The 25,036-nt window shown below is 39.9% G+C and overlaps 1 protein-coding gene across 2 annotated transcripts in view; it reads left to right on the top strand.

Annotated features, from left to right (window-relative positions):
* Positions 1–25,036, top strand: part of ZNF318 (zinc finger protein 318) — a 27,941-nt gene extending 2,905 nt beyond the window's left edge. Inside the window, exons 2-11 of one of the 2 annotated variants that reach the window (XR_010388507.1) lie at positions 2,758–2,903; positions 8,027–8,654; positions 9,769–11,193; positions 13,895–13,994; positions 14,776–15,059; positions 18,100–18,303; positions 18,790–18,889; positions 19,955–20,073; positions 20,527–24,674; positions 24,791–25,036. Coding sequence is in view for 1 of the 2 variants with exons in the window: in XM_064509483.1 (XP_064365553.1) it covers positions 2,758–2,903; positions 8,027–8,654; positions 9,769–11,193; positions 13,895–13,994; positions 14,776–15,059; positions 18,100–18,303; positions 18,790–18,889; positions 19,955–20,073; positions 20,527–23,952 (6,432 nt within the window). In the remaining variant the exon portion in view is untranslated. Of the gene's footprint in view, positions 1–2,757; positions 2,904–8,026; positions 8,655–9,768; positions 11,194–13,894; positions 13,995–14,775; positions 15,060–18,099; positions 18,304–18,789; positions 18,890–19,954; positions 20,074–20,526 lie in introns of both variants that reach the window. The other variant, XM_064509483.1, reaches the window with a different exon arrangement.

Genomic DNA, 25,036 nt, shown 5'->3' with positions numbered 1-25,036 from the left:
TTAAGACCCCCTCTCTGGAAGTTTGAGGATATAAAGTGAGGAAATGAGGAGGGTTACATAAACATGTAAGTGGACTTTTGGAGCTATCACTGAAAGGAGGTGAATTGAGATAGAAAACTGAGATGAAGGGGGATTCAAGCGGCAACAGGGAGGGGATGTATATGCATAAAGGTACGTAGAAGGTGTAGGATGTGGAGTGAAGACACTGATGGGATAAGGGCATGAGGTTGAAAAGCGGAAAAGACTTAAATACGAACTCCCTGTTACTGTCTGTTCACTTCATATGAATTGGAATATGGAAGGGGCATGCTTCTTTGAGGTTTCTTATTCCCTCTTCTTGATTGTGCGAGCTGCATTTCTGAGATGGGGTGCACACATTTCCAGGGTGTCAGAGCGTTGTTGCCTGTTTTCTCATGTGTAACTGGCACGCTGAATGCCAGTGGAGCTGTATATTGGACACTGGAAGTATCGGTGGTGTAAGTTGGTAGCTTGAGGAAAACTGGGAGCTGGAAGAGCATGGAGTGACAGCAAAGGTTTGGGGGGGGTGTTGAAAATGGGAATGAAAAAGATGGAGGTCAAAGATGTGCAGTGAGAAATTTTGGTGGACTTTATTTGTTCTCGCAAGGCTGCCACGTTCTTGTTCCTTGTACTTGTCCCTACTGACCTGCATGCTTGTTCTTTTTATAGTTCCTCTTAGCTCCTTTGCTTTCCTGTATGAAAGTTGGCTGAAATTAGAGGACTGGGATATTTTTGGGTCGGTAGAGAAAGACAAAGTGAAGAGCTAGTATGCAGCCTGTGTATTTATATGGCGGAGGTAACTATTGCTTAGGAGTCAGAAGTAGGAAGGGAAAAAGAAGTGGTACAATACAGAGGTTAAGATTGACTAGTGATGTTGATTGACCTTCCAAATGGAAAAGCTGTTAAAACTGATTTTTTTCAAACTTAAAAAAAAAAAAAGTAAAGTTCAAGTAGGAATCACCTTAGCTGCTGTCTCTGGGAGATCTGTTTGGGGATTGTGTACATACTGTTCTACCTTACAGAGGTTTCAGAGTACTGTTGGCAACAGCACGTGAACCATCTAGAACAAAGTCCCATGCCTTCTGTTCATTTGCACAAACCTGGGTTTTAGGCAGGCAGTTGCCTGCATTTCTGATGTTGAACTTGCTCCATGTTAAACATCCCAAACTTTCTAAGTATTTCTTTCCTTTGCCATGAAGTTTCTTCTGAGATGTCATCATCACTTCTCTCTGTCCAGTTTCTGGAGATGGTTGTCATATATGTGCCCAGCTTGCTGACAGTCTTGATGGCAAGAAGATGTCCCTCAAGATAATCACTTCTGCAGGCAGCCCTCAAAATTCAGTATTGACCTGGGCATGTTTGAGCCTTCAAAGTGTGTTTGTATGAGACATGTGCACCTTCTATGTTACAACTTAGCCAGGCTCTTCCAGGGCAGTGTTGTGCTATTCAGCATGGTAGCTCTTAGAAAGTAATTTGAGTGTCTTCTGATAAATGCTTGGATTCAAATTAGCGGAGCAAAACAGAAATCAGTAACATGTTATCTTAGAACAAAGTTATTTGCACAATGGGTTCTAGTGTAGATTTGTACTGCAAGTAAATTTTGTTCAGGCATATTTGTGAGGGAATTTTTTTGCTTTCTTGTGGAAGATTGTGTACTGTCCTCCTTTTGGTCTCCTAGAGGGTTGAGCTGAACCTACTGCATCTTCTCGTGGTGGACAGCTTGGATCCAGATAACGTCGTGCACCTGCAGCTTGCTGCTATGGTTTTCAGCTGTGAAAGCAATACGCAGTGCATGACTGGTTTGGCAGAACTGAAGCTGGTTCATTGCTTCCTGTTAAGTGGAGCCTGAACCATGTTGGTTTAAAAAAATAAGTATCTCTGTCTTCAGACAACCCCATCTGTTTCTTATAGAACTCCCCTTACTTTAATCATTCCTGGATTCTGGTGCTGTCTTCTAGAAAGATTTGAGGCATAACTAGTTACACTAATAGTAATGACATTTGCTGTATTGAGTATGTTTCCAAAAAAAGATTTGTGTAGAGGCAGTTAACTCAGGCCTTCTCTACTATAATTTTTTCAAAGACAACTTATTTACCTCTGGTTTAGCTCTACCAGCTAATGGGAATTCTACTGTAGAAGGTATTCCTACAGTCACTGGTGTTTTTATTATTATATCATGTTTATCTGCTGAAAGCAGCATGAGACAACAAGAAAACTGTTGGAAACATCAGTGCTAGGAAACTCTTTGTTTGCAGTGGTTTATCCTTTGGTTCATGTTGTTATTAGAGCTGGAAAGGCACAGAAATTCAGACACTTTTATTAAGAAATTCCTGGCACTGCTTTTTATGCAGTGTTTGTTTAGCTGCCTCTCCTCCACAAAGAGGGCAGCACAGCAGCAATTCTTGGACTTCTTGAGCTTCTCTGTTCTTCTGCCTTCCAAAATAGTAGTTTATTAAAGGTATTTTGGAGTTTAAAATTTCCCTTCTAGCTAAAGTAAACGTAGAGCTTGTTATTGGCAGCTGGGATGAGAAATTTATAGCACTTGGTACCCTCATCTTTCTTTAGCAACTATAGGCAACAGATATTTAGAACAAATGATGTTTTTTTGTTTTTTTGTTTTAATTGGTCCATCTGCTCCAAGTCTGTTAACATGTTAGGCAAAGCAGGGTCACTTGCCTTTCTGTAGCTGAGATTAAAATTCTCTGATTGATGGGCTTGCACTCTTTCTTCAATTTACAGAGACGTTCACCGAGTCTCCGCTCTGAGTCTTCACTGGAACAGAGTTTGCGGATTACTGTTGGTAATGACCGGTATTGCATTGGCACACCAGAGCGAAGGAGGCTGCCTGATAGACTGGGCTCACCAGTTGATAACCTGAGTGACAGGTATGGTCCTCTGCAAATGGGGATTCAAGTGTGAAACAGTAAGAACATGGGAATGGCTGTACCAGGTGAGACCAAATGTCTAGTTAGCCCAGTATCCTGTCTCCAGTAGGAGTCAACAGTGAATGCCTGGGGAAAAAGGGTAATAGGGCAGACATGTAGTGAGGCTTCCCTGGAATACTCCCCCAGCCTCCAGCAAGTTGTGGTTCAGGGAATCCCTGAACAAAAGTTGCTGGTTGTGGTCATAGTGACTCTGGACAGATATTTCTTCTGTGAATTTGTCAACTGTTTACGGAATCCATATAAATTACAAGTGACCAGAGTATTTTGCAGTAAGGAGTTTCACAGCTTAAGCCACCTTCTTCAGTTTCTTTTGAACCTACCTGGTCCTGATGTAAAGGAAGGTTGTTTATGGATAGCGTAAAGCTTCAACTTTCTCATTTATTGTGAGGAATAACCTACTTTCTTGATTTTTCAGAACAGCCCAAAAGAAAGCCCGTTTGCAGCTTGAAGAAAGTTTTATCATTTCAGCTTTAAAAGCCCTGCAGAGGGGAAGTGAATGTAGTCAGACATAATATTGTACATGATAAAAATAACCATTAGAATTCTTAGGGTCCCTTCATTGAAATTGAAGAGACATACAGTTAATGTACAGACTTCTTGTATGTTACAAATGCTGCTCTGAACAGTAAAGTGTAAATATTAGTAGATATTGTTTGGAAATCTTTGTCTTTGGCAGGAGAACAGCTATAACCAGGCAAAAGATGGAAAATATGATGACTTTGTGCAAATAAAATTGCTTGCTTTATAGCTGAAATGCAGAAGTTAAAGGTGGGGTAGTTTGTGTGCTAAGTAGCCAATTGCAATTTCAGGTCAGGGATAAGCATCAAGCGCAAAGGAAGCGCTAAAACATCCATTTTTGATGCAAATATCCCCAGCTGTAAAACAGAAAAAAAGAAAAGAGGGAAGTGAGCAGAATTCTCTAAGAGAATTTCCTGTCTTTTTCAAGTGTAAGGGCAAGTTGCACCAGGTGCGGAAAATCAAATGAGAGTTTAGTTTTCAGTACTGCCACTTTCACGCCTTTATCTCTGTTCTCCTGGGGTCAGTGTTCTACTTGTAAATCCCCTGTGCAGTCCAAGTGAAACTAGTGCATATACCCAGGGGAGAGTACAGTGGTTGGAGGGAGCAGGAAATGGTATGTGGGAGAACTAGCACTGTACTGCTCTGGCAAATGAAGAAAGTGGGGCACGGGGGGTTTCTCCGTTGCTTCCTCTTCTCCAGTGAGGTTTTATATTTGTCCTGTTCTGTGGGTGTGCTTCATGGTTAGAAGTAGCATCACATACAACAGAGTTTATTTTATTGTGTAAAAATGACTGCTGTGAAGGTCTTTATCTCCTTGAAAAGTGAAGAACTTTCACTTTATCTGTGTTATAGAGCCCATATAAGTAAAAATAATGGTCAGAACAGACTCCTGAGGAGGTATAAAAGCACCAGATGAGTCAGAATGAGAAGAAGAGAAAGTGAGACAAAATAGTCCTCAATTTTCAGGTGGTTTTCCATATACATGTTGTGTAGGTGTGCAATAACTCCATGTTGTTAAGTTTACATTTTTTTGTCTAGTGTGTTTGTGTAGGTTGCACTTGCCTGCATTGTGCCCACTGTCCAGAAGCTTAAAGTGTGTGACAACCTGATCATTCCTTAGGTTTTCCTAAAGCCTCCACCTATTGCTTATTCCAACTTGCTCATTTCTTCCCTGTTTAGCCATTTGGTTGTTTTTAGAAGATACTTTGTAGTTGGTTAAATGCTTTGTTTATACCTTTTTTTTTTATTCCTTTTTTTTCCCTCTGAGAGGCTGCCCTCATATTGGGGGACTGACTGAATATCCATCTCTGGGCTTTAAAGGTAGTCTTTGCTTTGAATCATATTGGCTTTGATACTGGACACATCATATTCTAATTGGGCACATGGTCTTTCTTTAAAAAAGGTAGGATGTTTTCTGAGGGTGTCTCTTCAGATTTTGAAGTAATTGGAGCAAACGTTTCTGAATTTATTTATTCTCAGATTTTTTTGCCAGCTACTCAGAGACTTCAAGCAATCAGTTTTACAAACTATTCTCTGTAATTTGCAGGGCCTTAGGATGGTAGAGGAGTTCATTAGCATATAAAGGAGATAAAGTATCAAAGGATAGAATTCAGGGATGCTTTTGGATTCAGGAATGCTTTTGGATTCTCCTTCAGCAGTGGATTCCAGGGTGCCCCAGGAGAATTTCCCTGTGTTTGTCCACTTGCAGGTCCATCCTAAAACATCTAAGAATTTGCCCCAAGTTTCTATGGCAGGTGGCCTCCTGCACATATCTAAATAAGCATACTGAACACCACTGGCCTGTGACTTCCAAGTCCCCTAAGCAGTTTCCATCTTCTACTTCAACAGAATAATATATTAGTCTTTTTTTTGTGTCCCAGAATCTATCAAAATTAAGTCTCAACCCTATCAAAGTGAAGAATATATCTTACCCCCCTAACTATCTTCCATCTCCCCCTCTCTCAGTACTTTTAGGATACTCTACTACTATCTGAGCAGGTGTAAGCTATTCAGAGCATCCTACCAATTCTTTCATCTGAGGTTAATTCAAAAGCTTAGACCATATCGCTGCAGAGACTTGGTCTGTATTAAACTGTGCTCTGAAATAGGCAATCCAGCATAATATCAAGAGTGATAGTCGGCTGAGTTTGAACGGTTCCTCTGGCTTTCTATTCAAAGACTGGCTGTTTAGGTGGAGTCCAGTAGGATGCTGACAGCAGAATACCAATATTTATTTCTGTTTCTGTGTAGACAAATAAATAAACTGCCAAAAAGCAAACTTACCTTACAGTAGTTGCGGTTCTTTGAGGCATTGTCTGTATGTAGTTTGTGATCTGCTTTTCTTCTCTGCTACTGCAAAGTCAAGTAATTCATAGATTATATATTGGTGAAGGAATGAGGGATAGTGGGACTGGTACCACCCTATATCCTCTCTGAAGGTTGCAGTGCCCTTCAGTGGACATTGCTGCCCCCCAAAAACACCCAAACTGATCAAGAGGGACATAGCTCTGTTGGACTGTATTTACAGAAAAAAACATTTTGAAGAACCTCAGTTTCTGCAAGGCAAATAATCCTTTTCCTCACATCTGTGTTTAGCCTTTTGGTCTGATATGTCTCTCTTAAACTTGCTTCTTTTCTATTCGGAGTGTTTTTGGAACATCTTTCTGGTTCCAAGTATGTCAGAGTTGCTGTTCCTTTCTTTGCAAAGTATGATTAAATATTTCCTCTGTTTTGTCAGTGCAGTCAGAACATTTGTATTGCAGGTGACACCTGGCAATCATACCAGCAAATTACTTCCACGAAAGTCAGCTGAATGTATATGGTGAAACACATCTGTTACTTCACCAGGTGTGTTCATGCAGCTTGTCCAAGTATAGCAGGATCTCAGGAAGAGTAATGGTGACAGTGAAAAGAGTCATTTGCTTGCAGAACTAGATAAATACTTTATGTAGGCTGTGAACAGCAGCATTTCTATATGAAACTTAATTCCAACAACTTTTTAGATATTTTGGTGCTTTTGGAGGGGGTGGAAGTCTGCAGTTTGCTGGAGACTGGAGAGGTATCATCTAATACTGTGGATACTTGTGTGTACCTTAGGTACAGTGAAGTCTTACTGTTATCTTTACTCTGACCCACAGGACAGTGCTAATGAACTTCTCAGTATGTTAAGATGTGTGTATCCTGGACTGGATAAAACATCCAATAATATATGAAATTATTTGAAATAATGCAGATCAGAGTAGATACTGGAAAATATAAAGTGAATTTTTGTGTTGGTTTTGTTCTCAGATGTGTGTATGAAAACTGAGGATAAGTATACTCAATAAAAATACTTTATTTGGTCGTGTTCACTATTTTTTAGTCTGGTAATTTTATCTGTGTGGGGTTTTTTGGACGGGGTGGTTGTTTTTTTTCTTTGTTTTTAGGATGTCATATGTCACTACTTCCTCTGTCACTGCCCTTCAATGGAGGGGATTTTGTGAGTAGGAGGTGGTAATGTTTGGGGATTCAGGCAGCCATACATAGTTTATCTCTGATTTGATGCATTCATCACTTGGAAAGACTTTTCTCTAGGGTTTCTGTCCCATTGATTACACTTAAGGAGCACTCTTGTTTCCTGTCCTTGGAGGATCTTGCCAAATTTGATATGTCTTGAGAATGAAAACAAAGAAAGCAGCAGCTGGCAATTTTAAAGTGTTTTGGTTTGTTTCTGCCTGATTTAAAGGCCAGTCCCAGAAAAGTTTCTGGAGGTAGGGAAAAAGGGCTTCATTAGAACAGTAATGATAATTGGTGGTGTTTGTAGGCATCAGTCCAAAAGAAGATACTCCAAGAGATGAAGCTATTTTGGTGATATGCCAGATGGAAATCCACTGTGTAAATAATGCAGAGGCTGGCACAAAGGAATGATGCTGTTAAATTTACTGTCCCTCTTTCTTGGTTATCTTCTTGAAGATTTTTGCTTCGTTTTGGGTATAGTGGTTCATGATTCACCAATATAGATCTGTTTACAAATCTGTTGCCAACAGAAAACATTGCTAGAATTTATGGTCCTTGTCTGCAGCTAAAGATATGATAAGGATCTTGTTCTATGTGCCAGTGTGAAATTGAATTATACCTTGAATAATTCATATGAAATGTGACCTTAGCATCCCACTGGGTGAGGTGAGGAAAGGGATCATGGTCTGAAACATGATAGTAATGGTTTTTTGTTTTTGTTTTAAAAGCATGCGTAGTCTTTCTCCTTCACAGAAATAAACCCATCCTTTCAATTTTTCAAGGCCCTCCTTCTGCAGTATAAGGTGAATTATTTACACTGCTTTATTTGCAGGTGACTTCACAGGAAGGAAGTAGAGTGCCATTAAAAACAACACATTTGTTCTCCCCCACTGCCTCCCGCCCTTTAAGTATATAAAATGTTGCTTTCTGTTTAATCATGGAGATGATATTCTGAAACTGATTTGGAAACTCGTTACTCTTGAGCAAGAGTAAGACTTAATTTACTCTGACTGAAGGACCTACTTCTATTCTATACTTCTCTTATGCAGGGATGATGTGGCGGATGGTCCAATATTCACCAGAGGTGTCTCATGCCCTCGGGGCATTGAGAGATACCCATCGCATGAAGATCAACCATCAAGTCCCTTCACCATGAGACATGATGAAGACTACCGCAACCGAGATGTTTTCCTCCACCGATCTGATTATAGTCCGCACTATGGTCGTCGAGAAGAGTTGCCTCGTGGATCCGACAGAGACAGTGACAAACTCAGGAAGTCCTCCTACCCATCGAGGCCAGAAGAGAGAGGACGAGAAATAAAGCGGCCACGGTACGAAAAGGATGAGAAGATGCATGGTGTGAGTGGGGATCATCAAGGTTTCTCATCAGGAACACGAAACTATCGCAGACGAAGCCGCAGCAGGAGCCCAAGCCCATCCTACCTGAATGAAGAATTCCGAGAGCTTGACCGTGCCAGGAGGAAAAGAGAAGAAGAAGAGCGCAGTAGAAACTTGAATCATGATCTTTCAGGGAGTGGTTATGTGATCCCTGGTCTGACTAACACACTACAGACTTCTGAGCCTCGGTATACGTATAGGCCTGAGGAAATACCATCCATGCCCAAAAAATCAATTTTGAAGAAACGAGTGGAGATGGAAGTAGAGTCTCCTGTTCAGGTTTGATCTCTCTGTCTGTCTTTAGGTTTCTACTTTCCAAAACAATTGCTTTGTGATGCTACAGCTCAGTTTGATTTTTAAAACAGAAAAGTCCAATCTTTATATTTTTGCCTCTTTGAGAGGACAGGTATTTTTTTTGCATGCCTATACAAGCTAAAACTGCTTTAGAAACTTTCAACTATGAAGGTAGTTCAATCAAGAATCATGTGTATATAGAATTTGAGACATAATGAGATGTCCTTGTTGAAATTTAGCCCAAGATACTGGGATCAGGCCTCGCTTTATGGAAAGCGCCATGAGCCTTTTATCAGCCCAGACAGTCAGGACATTGGTTGAAGGTTTCTGCCTGTCACAATGCCTCTTTTTCTGTATAGTTTTAGAAAACTGCCTAGTGCATTCTTGGTACCACCAGCTGAAAACACCCTTGTGTTTCATCGATTCTTCCCGTTTGACTATGGGCTGGGATCAGCCCTACTTAGTTTATATCCAAACTATACCACTTCAGTCTAAAAATTAGAGCAATTGGAGTGGTATCCAGTTGGGACCACTGTGATAAATTGAGTACTTTCTTGTCTCACGTTTTAGCGCATCACTGTTGATTTGACTGTTGTACTCATCTGTCTTGTTTCACAAGTGGTATGTTTATCTCAGGAGATGTTCCAGCATATATTATTGGTAGTCCTATTTAGCATGGCACTAATGATGTCTATCCGTGACAGACAGAATTGACTGGAAATAAGCTTTGTGCAGTTGCTTTTACCTGTCTTAAGGCATGATACCCTATTTGTGTGTGATTAAACTCAAAGCGTAGACCTCTCTATATTACAAGGTTTAAGTCTGAAAGTTTCAGTTCTTAAGCTTAGCAGAAAATCTAGTAAAATGTGATTGTGATTTTATGTATTCTCTTGGATAAGCTTTCAGTGCTAGATGTGACATACCAGAGTCACTAGATGACTCATTTTGTATTCTCTATTCTCTTTCAACTGTATATTATCTTTTCTAACTCTTTTTTTAATTGTAAACTTGAGGAGAAATCATCACCTTCCTTTGTTCTCTGAGGTAAATACCCCCTTTACCAGGTACTGTAGTAAATAATAACTTCTCTTTCTTTCAGCCTGAGGGCTTTTCAAGCAGTCTTGCTCCCAGCAAGGATCTTCCTCTTCTTTCTAGTCATTCATCTTTGCCCCAGAGCAACGATGTGGCTCCTTTTGCCTCTGAAGTGGAGAACTTTCTCAAACGGTTTAACAAAGACTCTATTGTGGAGTCTGCAAACAAGGAGTTGCATGACGATTTGTATGAGTGGACCCCGCTTTCTGGGACTGCCAAGGACACTTTCACATTTGAAGAGAAGTTTGGAAGCTTCTTAAGTCACAAGGAGAAAGCAGAACCCAAGTCAGAGCCTGCTGATCGCCATACTGACTTTCTGCTGCCTCATGAGAGAGCCAGTCAGGATGGCAGTGGTTTCTCCCGAATTCTGGGCATGATGGCTGATTCTGTCAGTGCTCAGGAGAAGAGGAGGCGTAGTTTTCCCGATATTGAAGATGAAGAGAAATTTCTTTATGGTGATGAGGATGAAGATACCAAAACTGAATCTCTCCCTGTTCAGAAGACCCCAGTGAGTTGTGGTAACGAGATAATAAGCCAGAAAGTGAGTCCACCTCCTTCTGCTGCTCCAGCTGTCAAACTGGATGCTTTAGAAGAGCCTAATGCTGAGTACGCAAAGATCCATGACTTACTCAAAACTATTGGACTTGACATTGGTGTAGCTGAAATTGGAAAACTGGCTGTTCGTACTCAGGAACGCCTTCATGGCAAGAAGTTGGCATCTCGTTCTCCTGATCGTCGCTCTTCAGATCCTCGCAGATTGGATTCCTGGGACTTGCGTCGTAGCCGGAGTGATACTCGATCTCCAGAATCAGGACAGCAGCGCTCAGCATCACCACCAGTTGCTTTCCAGCAGTCTAAAGATGCATCCTCTCTTCAGAAAACAGAATATAATAAGAGCAAACCAGTGGGACAGGAGATACCTCCATGTGCACCAGAACAGCCTCTTCCTTCTGTGTCTCTCATTCCCTCAGTTCCACCTGCTCCTGCTAGTTTACCACCTACAGCCACTTCTGTTTCCCAGTATCAAATACCCAACTATTCCCAGTTCACAGCCACTCAAATGCCCCAAAGCTATCCACCTCCCACAATGGCCCCTCCAGGATACGATGCATATGGGCATTATATGGCTTATGCAGCCCCTGGTTGGCCCATGTACCCCCCTACCCAGCAGCCTAATCCTACGCTGCCAGAGGCTCACGGGCTTCTTACTATGGCCATGTCAGCAAACCCCACACGTCCCAATCTCCGGGTGATTGAGACAGTCTCTATGGGAAAAGATGTCCCTGATTTAAAAAGAGATGGTTCTGTGCTTGTTCATGTCCCCACCACTCCTGCTCACTCCAAAGTACCCCTTCGGCTGTCTTCACACCCTCTCAAAAATACCACAGAAAAGATGTCGGATGAAAAAAATCGGGCAGCTCAGAAACAGAAGGTGAGTATATTGTCTGTAGATACTTGGATAAGTCACTTGGATTTAATCTATGTTATTTTTGGTGTATATCTTTCAGCTCTTTCTAATACATGAAAATATGTTGGACTGCTTGCTTGCTAGGATAAAGGCTTTTCCTCCTCAGATATATGTGGGTTTCTTTTTTTTTTTTTCCTCTCTGGATGGTTCTGGTTTAAAAACATGTGGATTGAATTTGCTTTTGTTAAAGATTCCAGGCATTGGTCTCTATTACTCTGTGACAATTAAAAAAAAATATATTTAAAACCCCCAATGCTGCATGCCCCTAGGTTATGGCTGAACAGCTGAAAGCAAGCACAAAGCTGAAGTTCTTAGGGCCAGACAAAAGCTTATTTAAAAACCAGCAACAACAACACACGCACACATGGTGACCACAGCCTGTCTTTATTCCAGTCAGCTGGATATTGAAATGAAGTGTCTAAGTAAAGAGCATATGAGTGGAGATACCTTTTTCTTTCAAAAGCTGGGTAACTGTTCTAATTTAGGTGCCTAATGCTTGATAGGATGGATCTAGGTTGTATTGAGGAGATGCATTTTCTTGGATATGTAGTTTGTACTGTATAATAATACCACAGTGATAACTGTACTAGAGATTCGTAAGTACATGCTAAAGGATGCAGTCATTCAGTTGCATACAGTTTTCCCTCTGCATTTGTTTTAATTACCTCTTAAAAGAATCACAAAATTAGAAGAAATTAAGGGAAATTGTACTTTGTGCATCTGATACCATTTTAGGTAATGGATTTTGTATTTCCCTTAAGTAGTTACGTTTAGGTTTGTATGGTCTTTAGAGAGGAGGGGGGAATAACATATTTTAAAATAGGAGATGATAGTTAATAAACTCTCAAAGGACTGGAAAATTCCTACAAGTTGTTTCGGTTTTCAGACTGGTGTGAATTTGATCTTTGTTGCTAAATAAGGGTGTATCTGCATTAGAGAGACTCTTTCAGTATAGCTATGCTAATAATAAATTGTGTTGGTAGATCCTGCTAGTAGAAGAGCAGCACATGGCAGAGGCTGGAGGCTTTTTATCTACTCAGTTATATCACCCTCCTCAGAACAAATCAGACCATGGAAAGATGGACCACTGGATCCAAGGGACTCAACAGAAGAGGTCACTTCCAGTTTTTGGTCTGAAATAGCCCCTCTGCTTTTTCTTTGAAGTGACCTAAAGAGGAGTACTTACACAAAGTGCTACATCAGCAGATAAGTGAGCTTTAACTGCTTGCAGGAGTAGTAATTTCTTCAGTTGACACAGTTGAATTTTGGTGTTAATGGAACTTGGGCACTTCTGGGAGAACTGTGTTGGCTGAAGGTGTGTGGTTTCCTCCTGCCCCTGACATACCTGGGAGCTCACTTATGTACCTGGTCAGAACTCACTAGGGCTTCATCTGCACTACAGACTTCTTTGGCTTGGGCCTGGTCCGCAGGTTTTGCTGCTATAGCTGGGGTGGTTTGGAGTATAAAAGCTTGCATCCTTCAGTTGATGTCTCTATGCTGGCAAAAAAAAAAAGAAAGAAAGAAAGAAAAAAACGGAACAATCAGCTGTATTAAAAGATTTTTTTCCCATTTGTTTTGTTTTTATTATTATTTTTTTTAACCTTGTGGCATTTAAGAGGTGGCCTAACTGTGCTGGTAGAACTCCTTCCATTGGTTTATGCTGTGCCTGCTCTAGGGACCCTACCAACATTTACTCTAGCAGAGTGGTAGTGATTCTGTAGTGAAGACAAGACCTTGGATCAGTTCTTGTTTGTTTGAGGAAGGAGCCATTAGTAAGCTTTAGGAGCATTGTGAAGGTAACAAATTGTGATTTGTCTCTTGAAAACTGAAGTTTGAGAGGATGCTGAAAGAACTATTCAGGTTTCAGTTTAACTTAAAGCCCTGTTTTTCTCTGTGAGAATCAGTGAAAAACTGTGAAAACTCTGTATGAACTCCTCATGCCAGTGTTTACTTTATTGAGCAAGAAACTAACCGCATCCAGGTGTTTAATTTCAGGTAGTTATGCACACAGAATGTATTTGCTAATACAGTTGAGATCAGATTGAAACAAAAGCCTAAACTAAACTAAAATAGGGCAGAGCCAAAGCAAGAGGCAAGGTGAAGGGCTTTGGGGTCTTTTGTCCCTGGTGAAATATGCCCCCTGTAAAAATGTTGCATGAGTTTTGAAGAGCTGGTCAGCATTTATCTTACTCACCTCTCTAAAAGGCAGTCAGCTGAGCCTGAATGCCTTGGGAAATGATCTGATGAGCAGAGCAGTTTTGGGAAATGCAAAATATCGCATTTAAAAATGGATGCATAGGCTCCTGATAGGTTAGTGTGAGCCATATTCTCTGTCTTGTCATATCAATGGCTGAATTATAAAATTTGAACTAAAATTTCTATAATGGTACATGTTAGTGGTAGAAACAGCACTAATAAATTGGCCTACTTAAAACAGGGCAAGAGGGAAAATCACCTTCATAGCACTGAAGCGTGAATACAGATATAATTACTGGCAAATGCAGAGAAAGAAGTGTATTTATTCTATTAAAATATTCAAGAACATTTTGAAAATAATGGTTAATGTTCTGGGAGTGGTAAACAGAGGCCTTGCTATCATTCTTGCAAGACCGATTAACTTGTGTTGAGAAAAGAAGAAAATCCAGTCCTCTTCCAATCTGTTTAGGTGATAGAAGAGAGAGAGAAACTGAAGAATGAACGGGAAGCACGGCAGAAGAAGCTTTATTATTTAAAGACTGAACTGGACAGGCTTCGTAAACAACAAGGTATAATCCCTCCACACCCCCGTTTTTCTTTTTCACTGGGACATGTCACAAATCCCAGTACCTTCTAGGAGAGGTGAAGTCCAAAATAATATTAGTCTATATTTTAAAACTAATGTTTTGAAGCTCTGGACAGCGCAGAACTCTTGAGAAAGCAATGGCCTAATTAGTATACTAAAATTAATTTTGTCAAAATATAGCTGTTAAACTGAAGCAAGCAGTTGCTCAACTTGCACCTTCTTTGACAGCTTGATAAGTTAAATGAATTGTACTCTCTGCATTTTAGTGTTTCTTTAGAAAAAGTGAAAAATGCTAACTGAAGACTCGTCAGTGTGCCTTTCAACTTTTCATGAATCTCATCTGGAGAAGGAAAAGTCCTCTGTGGACATTGCTGACTTCTTTTTTTTATGTGATTTTCAAACTTCTGTTTGACCCAAGTAAATATTAATTTCTCTCACCTCTGGAAAGTAATCCTTTCATGATTTAATTTAAGATTAACTTACAAAACAAGTTTGCTTTTTTGATCACACAAGAAAATAGTGATTATTAAATTGGTTCTTTCTCTTGAGGATTACAGTGCTACTGTTAGGGGTGTATATTAAAGCAATCCTTGCAAATCTAGTGATGCTGTGTACCTTAGAGTCAGTTCTACCTTTGCAGCTTAGTCAAAATTTAATCATAATATTTTATATTAGTATTTTACTTGTTGCTGGAATAGTTATACAGATCTTACAACTTTTTTTCTGTTGCATTTCCAACTCTTCTACTTCTTTGATTGTCTCAGGAGAGATGTTGAGGAAAAAACGTCGCGAGAAGGATGGACACAAAGACCCCTTGTTAGTTGAGGTGAACAGGCTACAAGAGAATATTATGAAAGAGATTTCAGAGCTGCACAAAGAATCTGATGCAGCAGAGAAGAAACAATCTGAGCTTGACAAAGTAGCCCAGATCCTGGGGATTAACATATTTGAAAAACCCCGGAAACCATCTGTGGAAACCAAAGATTCCTCAGAAAAGAATAGCAAGTCGGACAATACAAAAGGTCTGGAGAAAACATCTTCCAACAAGGTAAAATCTTCTGGCTTGTATGCTAAAAATCTTCCCACTAGGAGAAGAGGGCACTGAGGAGACAGCTGGGGAGACAGCTGTTCCCAAACATTTACTGGAAAATCATTTAATGTCATTTGTTATCACATCTCATATGCTGATCTTTATCATTTATGCAGGTGAGAGTAAATGTATCAGTGCTTATAATTTCCCTCAAGGTTTGGGTACTTCAGTACCACTTACTGTTTTTGATCTTGTTTTTGTTGAGTTGCTGGTTGGATTGAACAGCATGTGTGTAGCAGTTTGGTCTCAGTTCCATAACAAGAGGACAAGTGTTTTGTGTGGGTTTTTTTTTTTTTTTGGCATGGATATTCTTTTTTGGCATTGGACATTTCTGGCATGGATGGCCCACCCAGGAGGAGTGCTTGTAGCAGCAGAACTCTGCGAGTTTGGAGCATATTAGTCTTCTCACCAAGTGAAGATATTAACAAATCAGGGCAAAATTTAAATATGATTGTTAGCTTAACATCATTATTACATACATACTACGTGTTCTCTGTTAAGAAATGTCAGTATGCATCATTATGGTCTCTCTGATATGGTCTACACTTACGGAGTGGTGGAGACCCCAGAATAGGCTTGCCTGTTCCAGAAGATAATTTTTACTCCAGAAGTAGTGTATGTGATAACAGTAGCGTCTGAAAGGTTATGTATATGTTCAGGAGATTGATTATCCTCCTCTTCAAATGTGGGAGGTGGTATATGCTTTTTGTGTAGGCCTGACCTTACTGTGCATTTTTGCAGAGAGGAAAGTGTTAGAAGGGAAAGAAGTATGTCCTACAAGGTAGCTGAAATCTGTATCGTGTAAGCTTTTCCCTATGCTTTGTTTTGGCCTGGTTCAGAGAACTCATCTAGTCTTTCATTTTAAGGCTTGTTTTTGTGTTTTGTTTTTGTTGTCTCTTGAAACATCGAAGTCTGGTATTCTCTTATTTTCACAGATCATTTACATCAGGCACAGAATCATAAAACTAAAGTGGGCAAGAGTGTTTGTTAAATCTCACAACATATTAAGTTATATTGCTTTCTTTTCTTGAGATACGGCGTGTGTGAATGTATCTTCTATTATTTTAAGTTCTGTTGTTTTATTCTCTAAACCCATAATGACTTGATCCCTGTTTTGTAGTTCCTTATTTCAGCATGGAAAATTCTGTGTTCTGGCCAGGAATATATAGTATTTTCAGATATCTGTGGGCACTGAGGACACTGAGCTTAGTCTTTAAGATTCACCCTGTAATTCTGATGGTTAACTTTTCATTAAAAAAAGGAAAAAAGGAAAAAAAGGTGGTGCAGGCCTTTTGACACTGACATCAATTGACTTCACCAGGCTAAGGGCGAGAACGTGTATATGTCTTTGTGTTTATTTGCAAGCTATCTGGCAATCCCTTGCTGCTGAACCTGTATTTGTATGTTATAGTTACACAGTCATTGCAAATGTGAAGCTAGCCTCATTGTACCAAACAGTCGGTCTGTTCTGGGTTCTAAACAGCAGCAAATTGTAAGGGCCTCTTTGAGATTTTTCTCAAGTTTCTGTTGATACTGAGCTGAGATATTGTGGTCTGCATGCCATTTACTTTCTGCTAAATATAGAAGCACAAACTGGAGTTAGAGATGGCTGTCACCTATTTCTCTGAAAAGCACTGTCTTTTTAAAAGTTGTGATTGAGGTAGTGTTTACAGGATATACTGGGTGGGTGTATGTCTATAAATAATAAAGAACACTTCTCAGACATCATGAACATCCTTTCTTGCACTTCCTGTAGATCATAAATTGATCTTTTCCTTGTTTGAGAGAATGTCAGCCTTGTGTCCTTATAGCAAATATTCACTGGGTCACTTCCTACTTCATTACTAAGAATGGGATTGGATTGTGATGTGGATGTCTGTGGGGTGCATAGAAGCCTGGGTGTCTCTTCATTGCTTGATTTACAGTGTATGTTGCATGCAGTGTTGTTGATAGGAGAGAATCCATTCCTGTTTATCGAAAGGTATTTCATGTAAGGCAGGTGGTTTTGTTTTTTTTTTTTTTAACAGTTCTGAATCATTTTAAGTAAATTTTTTGGCACTAATATTGAATAACTTGGAAATTGTGCAACCAACTTGGGCCTGCTAAGTTGTTATTTTTTCCAGAATGCCATGCAGATTAGAAGTGATAGCATGATGGGCTTTTAGCCATTCAAAATGTAAATCAAAACTCAAAATTCACAAAGTACTATCTAGAACTGATAATCTATATCAGCAGGGCTCATTCACTATCTATTTCCAGGATTATTTGTTTTGCTACTCTGAAATGTTAGTGTTTACATCAAGATTCTGAGCTAAACATACTAATTTTGTCTAGAGTCCTGAAATGTCTGTGTTTCACTATAAGTCATCTTTCTGTAAAAATCAATGTAAGTGTAAATACCACACGTTTAAAGCGCAACATGCTTCACCAGATTTATCTAGGTAATTAACAAAACACCATGTTTCCCTAATTGTTCAGCAATCAGTCTTCTGGAGAATTCAAGTGCTTTCAAATAATCTGATTAAGCTGATTGGGTTAAATACTTCTAGTCAAATAACTTGCTTCCTTTTTCATTCTGCTTTCATCTAAGCTACTTTTACAATAACTTCTGAATGCTTCTAGGGGAACCCTTTTAGCTCTTCCTGGCATTGTTTGGCTGGTATTGTAAACTGGAAATATTCATATCTTTACGTGAAATCCAGAAGTGGGAAGGGTGCATGCCGTAGGGGATTTGTTCATTTGGTTCCTTGGTTACCTGCCAACCATCCAGCCATTACATCTGGGAGCCTTATTGGAAGCGCTTCACTGTGGCCACGCAGCATCTTAGTCGGCAATACCAGCTCTCTGAAACGGTGGAATTAGCCTGGGCGCTGAAAAGCAGGTGATATATACTTTTTTTTTTGTGTGTGTGGCTTCTGCTGGAGGCAGGTTCTGAGTTCCAGAGCATTATGTGTGTTCTACTGTGTCTTAGAGAAGTATTTCCTTTTGTTCAATATAGGAGTCAAAAACAACTAATGAAAAATCCAGAGGTAGAAGCCCGAAGCCAGCAGAATCCTCTTCGCAGTCATCCAAACATCCTTTCCAGCTGGCCAATATTTATGAATATTATGATGCAGGGAACCATTGGTGCAAAGACTGCAATACCATCTGTGGGACTATGTTTGACTTTTTCACACACATGCATAATAAGAAACATAGACAGGTATGTGCCAGGCTTCCTTCATTAAGTGCATTTCATATTGCTATAAAGATTAACACTAAAACATACATCACAGAACTACATTTTACAAGAGAGCCTGACGTAGTAATGAACCCAAGAAGCTACTTATCAAATTCTTTTTCCCTAAGGTAGGACTTCAGCAATTTGTACAGCCACCGGAGTGTGTTGACTAGTGTAAATGGGGCTTTTGTGTTCAGTTCACTTTGGACCTAGTATTTGAGATTTTTGTTTCATATGATATCTGTACTTTGATTTCATTCATATTTTACCTTTTTCACAGGCTATTTTCTCATAAATTTCAAAAGGGGAGGGGAAGGAGAGTAAAACATAGTTCTTGTAAATATTTGCACATTTTTTTTTTTTTTAATGTTCAGTGTTCTAAAAGGATGTTAAAAAGAAAAGAAACAAGTGTACTTGCTTTGTTAGTGTAATGTATGAGCCTGTATACCTCTGTCACTGTGCAAATAGACCCTGGATCCTTACAACAGACCTTGGGCTTTGAAGACCCAGAGTGAGACCAAACAAGACTCCATAAAACGCATCGATAAGATAACTGTTCCTGCCAAAGGTACATTAATTTTTTTTTTCCACCTGAGTGTTGTCTCCCTTTGCCCTCCAGCAGGTTTCAGTAGCTCAGAGAAAGGAAAACTACTTTGTTTTAGGAGCATGTATAGGTACCTTGTTATTAGGCAAATGGCAAGTGATTTCATTTCCTGGTTGTTCTTGTGGAAAAGGTCATGAAATTAGAGTGTAGGGAGAACTTTCTTTCTTTCCCTTCTAGTGTTGGGTTTTATTTTGACTGTTAGGCAACTTTTTCTTTAGTGTGGTTCTGAAGCAATTTTGGCTAATGTATTAGGATTCAGAATAAGATCATGAAGGTTTAGTGTATTCAGGCAGGTCTTATGCAGTACTTTATCCAGTCTGCAACAGACTCTTCCTTTCAATACATTTTGCGTAGAAGTGTCCCTGAAAAATCAGCGCTGTGTACTTGGTAGAGTCTGTGAGTACAGGGAATTTAAGAAAGCCATGAGAAAGGGGCTGTAAGTGACTTGGGAATTCATATAAGATTACAGATCTGACTGAACACAATCAATGGTCTAAACAGGGCTGCCAGTGATCAGTCTTTGCTTATTAATCTGTCACCTATTATAAGTTCAGATTTGTAATGAGTGCCCAAGAAAGGCAGACACTGCTGTGTGTTAGACAACTATAGTGGGTTCTGTAAACAAAAGGATGCAGTCTGCTAAACTTCAATGAAAATGCAGGTGCTTTGCTTTTTTTTATAAACCAGGTGTTTAGTATTTGAGCAGACTACACCACAAAATGGAAAATACATAAAGACTGTAGGAAATATTAACCTGCTTGACTAGAGGATAGTCTTAAGATGATAGAAGCACTAAAAATAATTTTCTGAGCTATAATAATTAAGCTTCTTCATTTTATGCATTTGCTCCTGGTACAGGTGATTCTCATTCTGTAAGTGTAAGGAGAGTAATATTACCCATTCCAAAAGTGTGAACAGGAACATTGCTGGAGGTTTTGCCATTGTTATTTGATATGTTTATTTGGCTTTATTAAAAACTGGCCGTTTATTATGTTCTGTTTCTCTGATTGTTTTCTTTGGCCATTTCAGGCTCTGAGTTTCTGATTCCCATCACTGGATATTATTGTCAGCTGTGTCATGAATTTTTTGGAGATCAAATCTCAGCAGAGCAGCATGTGAAAAGTCATCCTCACAATGAGAAATACAAGGTTGGTACCTGGTGTACCAGGAGTGAGTTGTTCCTTTTGGTAGCTTCTACTTGCTCTGTCTGTCTTCCTGTCCTTCTTAAGAATTACTTTTGACTCCTCAGTGTACGTATATTTGGTTGTCTTCACTGTCTTGTAGTGAACTAACCAAGCAGAACTTCCCACTACACAGAGACTAATCTTTCATCTGTACGAAGTTCAAATTGGGTTTAAGTCCCAGTGTTGATTTTCAGACTCTCTTGTAGAGTGACAGCACTGCTGCAAGCCACTACTTCACATTAAATTACAGTATGTGAGGTTTGCAGCATCTCAATTTCTTGGTTGGAATAAGTTCTCTGTTCTCTTAGTGTTGAAAAGGCACTTATTTAACGAGTCAGAATTGTTCCAGAGCTGTGATTTTTTTTTTTTTTTTTTTTTGAGAAAAAGTTGCTAAGATTGTGTCATTTATTTCCACAGAAATACATAGATGAAAACCCACTCTATGAAGAGAGGAGAAATCTAGACCGTCAAGCTGGATTGGCTGTAGTCCTGGAAACGGAGCGCAGGCGGCAGAGCGAGCTGAAACGGAAACTGGTTGAGAAGCAGAAAGAAGAGAAGGATGAGAAGAAAGTAAAAGTAATAAAGAAAGAGGAAACAAAGAGCATCCCGGAGCTTGGAGAAGGGACTAATGAAACTCAAGGAAAAATAGATTCTTCTGGGCGAAAAATGGGTATCAAGCTTAAACTGAAGAAGGAAGAGAAGAAGGAGGAGAAAAAAGAAGAAAAGAAAGAGGAATCAAAAAAAGAGTCACCAAGTCAGTCTTCCTTTGGAAAATTCAGCTGGAAAAAGACAGAGGATAAAAACTCAGGAGCAGCTATCTCAAAGGAGGAGAGTATAGAAGGAAACAAAGAAAAAGAGGAGAACAAGTGTCAGTCTGGAAAACTCCATGCCAAGCCCATTGAAATCAAGCTATCTGGGAAAACTGTTATTCCACACACTAGTCCATGGACACCAGTTGTTTCCACATCAACACAAGCAAAAATTTTACCCAACCTACCAGTCCCCACCATGATTTTCAGGAAGTCTGCTACTGCAACAGTAAGCAAGCCAGCACCTTTGAACACCTTCTTAACCATAAAATCCTCTGGAGCTACCACCAAACCACTGCCAGTGGTAAAAGAAACCAATGCAGATCTGCTGCTGCCTCCAGATATCATCTCAAAAGCTTTCGGTGGAGAAGAGGTGATTTTGAAAGGGACAGAGGAGGATTTGAAAGCAGCAGAGAAAAATGAGTCTCCTCAGACTTCTGATATACCACCTCCACCCCCTCCTCCACCAGCAGTCCAGCAGGCAGCTGTCATCCCTGCAGATGAAGTAGCTCCAGGTGTGTCTGAAAGTGAACAGACAATGCTGGCAATGCCTGTGAGACCCCCTCCACCACCACCACCACCTACTGCTTTTAATGAGCAGGCAAAAAAAGTAGAGAAACGAAACTCTTGCTTGGCCACAGCCAATGCAAAAGATCTCTATGATATTTTCTACAGTAGTGGTGGAAAGAGCTCAGCTGACAGCAAGCTTGCAAATTCAGCACTTCCAAATGGAGAAAACTCTAACCTAGCAAAACCTGCAGACTTACCTGCAATTTCTAGAACAAATAATAGTTCATACTCCCTGAAAGACGATTCCCAGAATGCAGTTAATGAATTTAGCCAAGTCCACTCAGCTGAAAGAAGCTCAGAACTGGAGAAAATTGAAATCCAGGAGACTTTAGTACTTCATACTGAGATGAGCCCTGATGTTGCACATGGTGTTCAGGAGGCCATAGGTCAAAAATCCCAGACCCCTCTTTCAACAGACATTAGGACTAAATTGAAAGAGGAGGATTCCTCACAGTGCAGTAATCAAGTAAAAGGTAGTTGGGTTCTTGGTGAGAGTCAAGCAGAAATGAACAAGAAACCACTCCAGCTACAACGACCAGAAATATTGGTCACAAAATGGCCAGAAACGAAAACTGATTCTGGTATCCAAATGCCTGCAGAAATGGGACTTGTGGATAAAGCAGGTGGAGAGCAAGTAGTCAGTCAGGAACTCTGTGATCTGCGTACAATAGAGGTCCAAGAGAAAGTTGGACAGGGAGATGCAAATAATACTGTAGTTCATAAAACAAATATTCATGGTATCCTGGAGAAAGAGGCAGAGATGAAGGACTGGGAAGTTAGAAGAGTAAAGTCTGAGCTTAGCTTAGAACACCCAAAGACTGCATTACCTGAAACACAGAATGAAGTTCAAACTCAGGCAGATTTCCATTCTGTAGAGGAAAAGTTAAGTGAAAGTTATGGAACCAGTTCAGAAACTGACAGTCTGAGCTTGCTCTGTGATTCTCAAAACTCATCAGAAGAAAAAGCTTTAGTAGCATCAATGGCGGAGCAGAATTCTATTGATGCCTCCTTAAAAGATGTAAAATTGAAAAGCATAGCTTTGGAAGTATCTCAGTCAGAAGTCCTTGGTGAAGGTCCCCAGATTTCAGAAACCTCAAATAAGTTTTTAGAATTAACAACAAGCACAGGTGAATGGGACACTTGCAGAACTAGTAATAGAGAAGAACAGGTCATCATGGCTAGTTCTTGTTGTGAAAGTGGTTGGGAACTAGCACATACTCCAAATGTAGAAATAAAAACTAGTTCTAATGAAATTAATGCTTCAGAATTGACAGAGATACAGCCAGACATATGTCTCATGACAAGAGAAACTGCAGGTAGTGTATTAGAAGCACAAGAAAAGGTTAGATGTGAACCTTCAGGCCATGCAGTATTAGGTAACCAAACTCAGAAGGAGGAAGTCTCATGGTTAGTCAACTCCTGCACAGCAAACATTGTTGAACTCAGATCCAGTGTAGAATTAGTAGTTGAAGTTGGAAAAAAATCATTAGGACACACTGGATCTGATGCAACGTTAGGTGATGTTTTTGTCAAGAGAGATGCAAAAGAAGTAGGGACTGTAGGCTTTTCTAGGCCTCGCTCTGATGTTGTCCAAGAGTCAGCAGTTGCTCTATCAGCAGATTTCCATACAGGGCATCTTTCTGAAGGACCTATCCACCCCACAGAAATAAAGCATGAGGTTGTAAGAACCTCAGCAGGCAACGACTTTCATCTGAATACCACTCACTTAGGATTTAACACTGAGCAATCTGAAAGTATCACACTAAATATCAGTGTGGACAATGAGAAAGATTCCTTGAAATCGGAAGATGTGAAACGCAATGAGACTCACTCCCAGAAAGCAGAACTGGAGTTCAAAAGCATTGATTTCCATTTGGGAGATACTAAGGTAAAATGTCAACCCTTCAGTATCTTTAGAGCAGGCCTTTTAAATGAGAATATTGAAGTTTTCTCAAAACAAGAAAATATCACATCCATTAGGCTGGAGTCCAGTAAGCCTAGCAAGCCAGTGGATGAAACAGACATTACTGATTTTATTACATTAACTTCTGGTAATCAAGAAGATAAATTTTGCACCCTGATTTCTAAAACAGCTGTGTCACAGCTTGGATTGCAGTCCTCAAATAGTGATATTACAGAAGAGGTCATGCCAGTTCTAGAAATGCAGGGCATTTCTCCCATGTCTGAGATCCTTCTGCAAGTGGAGGAAAGCAAAGGTGGCACTGCTGAAATGCCGTCACTGAGTTGTGATGGAGACAGTACAGCAAGTCAGGCTTCTGGGCATGTGGAAACTTTCCTTCCTGGGCTCAAAGAAACACATGGAAAAGAGGGTGGCTCAGGAGGCAAGGGAGTATGCACCATCCAGGGCAAGAAGACTGAGCAAACAGAAACTGCTGACAGTAGTTTGGAAGCTACAACAAAATCAGGAATTGCTGAAAGCTTAGCAGAAAGCCCAGTGGGTTGAAATGAACCCAGCCAGCCCCAATATTTGAGGAGCCAGAGCTGGGGTTATGTATATGGTATTTTGGGGGGGGGGAGGGGGGGTTGTTTTGTTTTGTTTCAGTTGAGGGCTTCAGGTGTATTTTGCATCCTGCAGGAGGACTCGACTAAACTGAAACTTATGTCATCAAAACCAGATACACACTTTATTCTGTACATAATTAACTGTGTAAAATGTTTTTTCATGTGAAATTTTTTGCCAGTTTCTTTTCTACACTCTGCTATTAAAATGGAATCTCTCGTTTATAATGCTTGCGTCTTTGTTGTTTATTTTGGGGGCTTTTATTCTTTGACAATTCTCGGATGATTTCCAGCTCACCTCGTTTCTGTCAGTAGCATCGTGAGTAGCCCGGTCTCTGGAACAAGCTCAAGAACAGCAGTTCAGAACTTAAGGAAATGGAGACTCTTGCAGAAGAACTGAAACTGAAAATTTCTTTAAACTGTAATGCATGTTTTTCGGTTTTGTTTTTTTACTTTCATTGTTTGAAATGCAAAAAGTGTGATTAGAGGGGTTTTTTTTGTTGTTGTTTGGTTGTTTTATCTGTCTCTGTGATTTGTAATTACTGTTGTATTACATCTGTGCTTAAGCTGTTTCATTGTATTGTATAAGCACATGTATGGATGCCACATCACTAAGCAAGGGGAGAAAAACTATCCTGACTGGCTTTTGGAGAAGAAGACTAATCGGTAAGGCTCTGTGGCCTGACACCTGGACCAGACATATTGAGGTCACTTACATGATTTGAAATGGGCTTTATTTCATTGTACTGTGATCCAGTAACTGTTTGTGTTAAATCATTTAGCAGCTGACCAGCTCTGAAGAAGCAGAGGATCAGAACCGTGGTGTCAGGAATTGGACTCGCTTCATGTGATACAGCACATGCATGCCTACTCTGAATGATCCTTGAGCTATTAAAAGCTCTTCTAGTGTGATGGTTCTCATTTGTATAGCTTGTTAAAGACTAAAGTATTAAATGTGTTTGCTTGGATGAATATAGCACTTCTGTTTGTAAATTGTTTAAAAAATAAACATATGGTGGTCAACAAGG

Source organism: Dromaius novaehollandiae, chromosome 3 (assembly GCF_036370855.1).
Source record: "Dromaius novaehollandiae isolate bDroNov1 chromosome 3, bDroNov1.hap1, whole genome shotgun sequence".
NCBI classification, from domain to species: Eukaryota; Metazoa; Chordata; class Aves; order Casuariiformes; family Dromaiidae; genus Dromaius; species Dromaius novaehollandiae.
The sequence above is the reverse complement of the archived record's forward strand: the minus strand, read 5'-3'. Positions and strand labels throughout refer to the sequence as shown.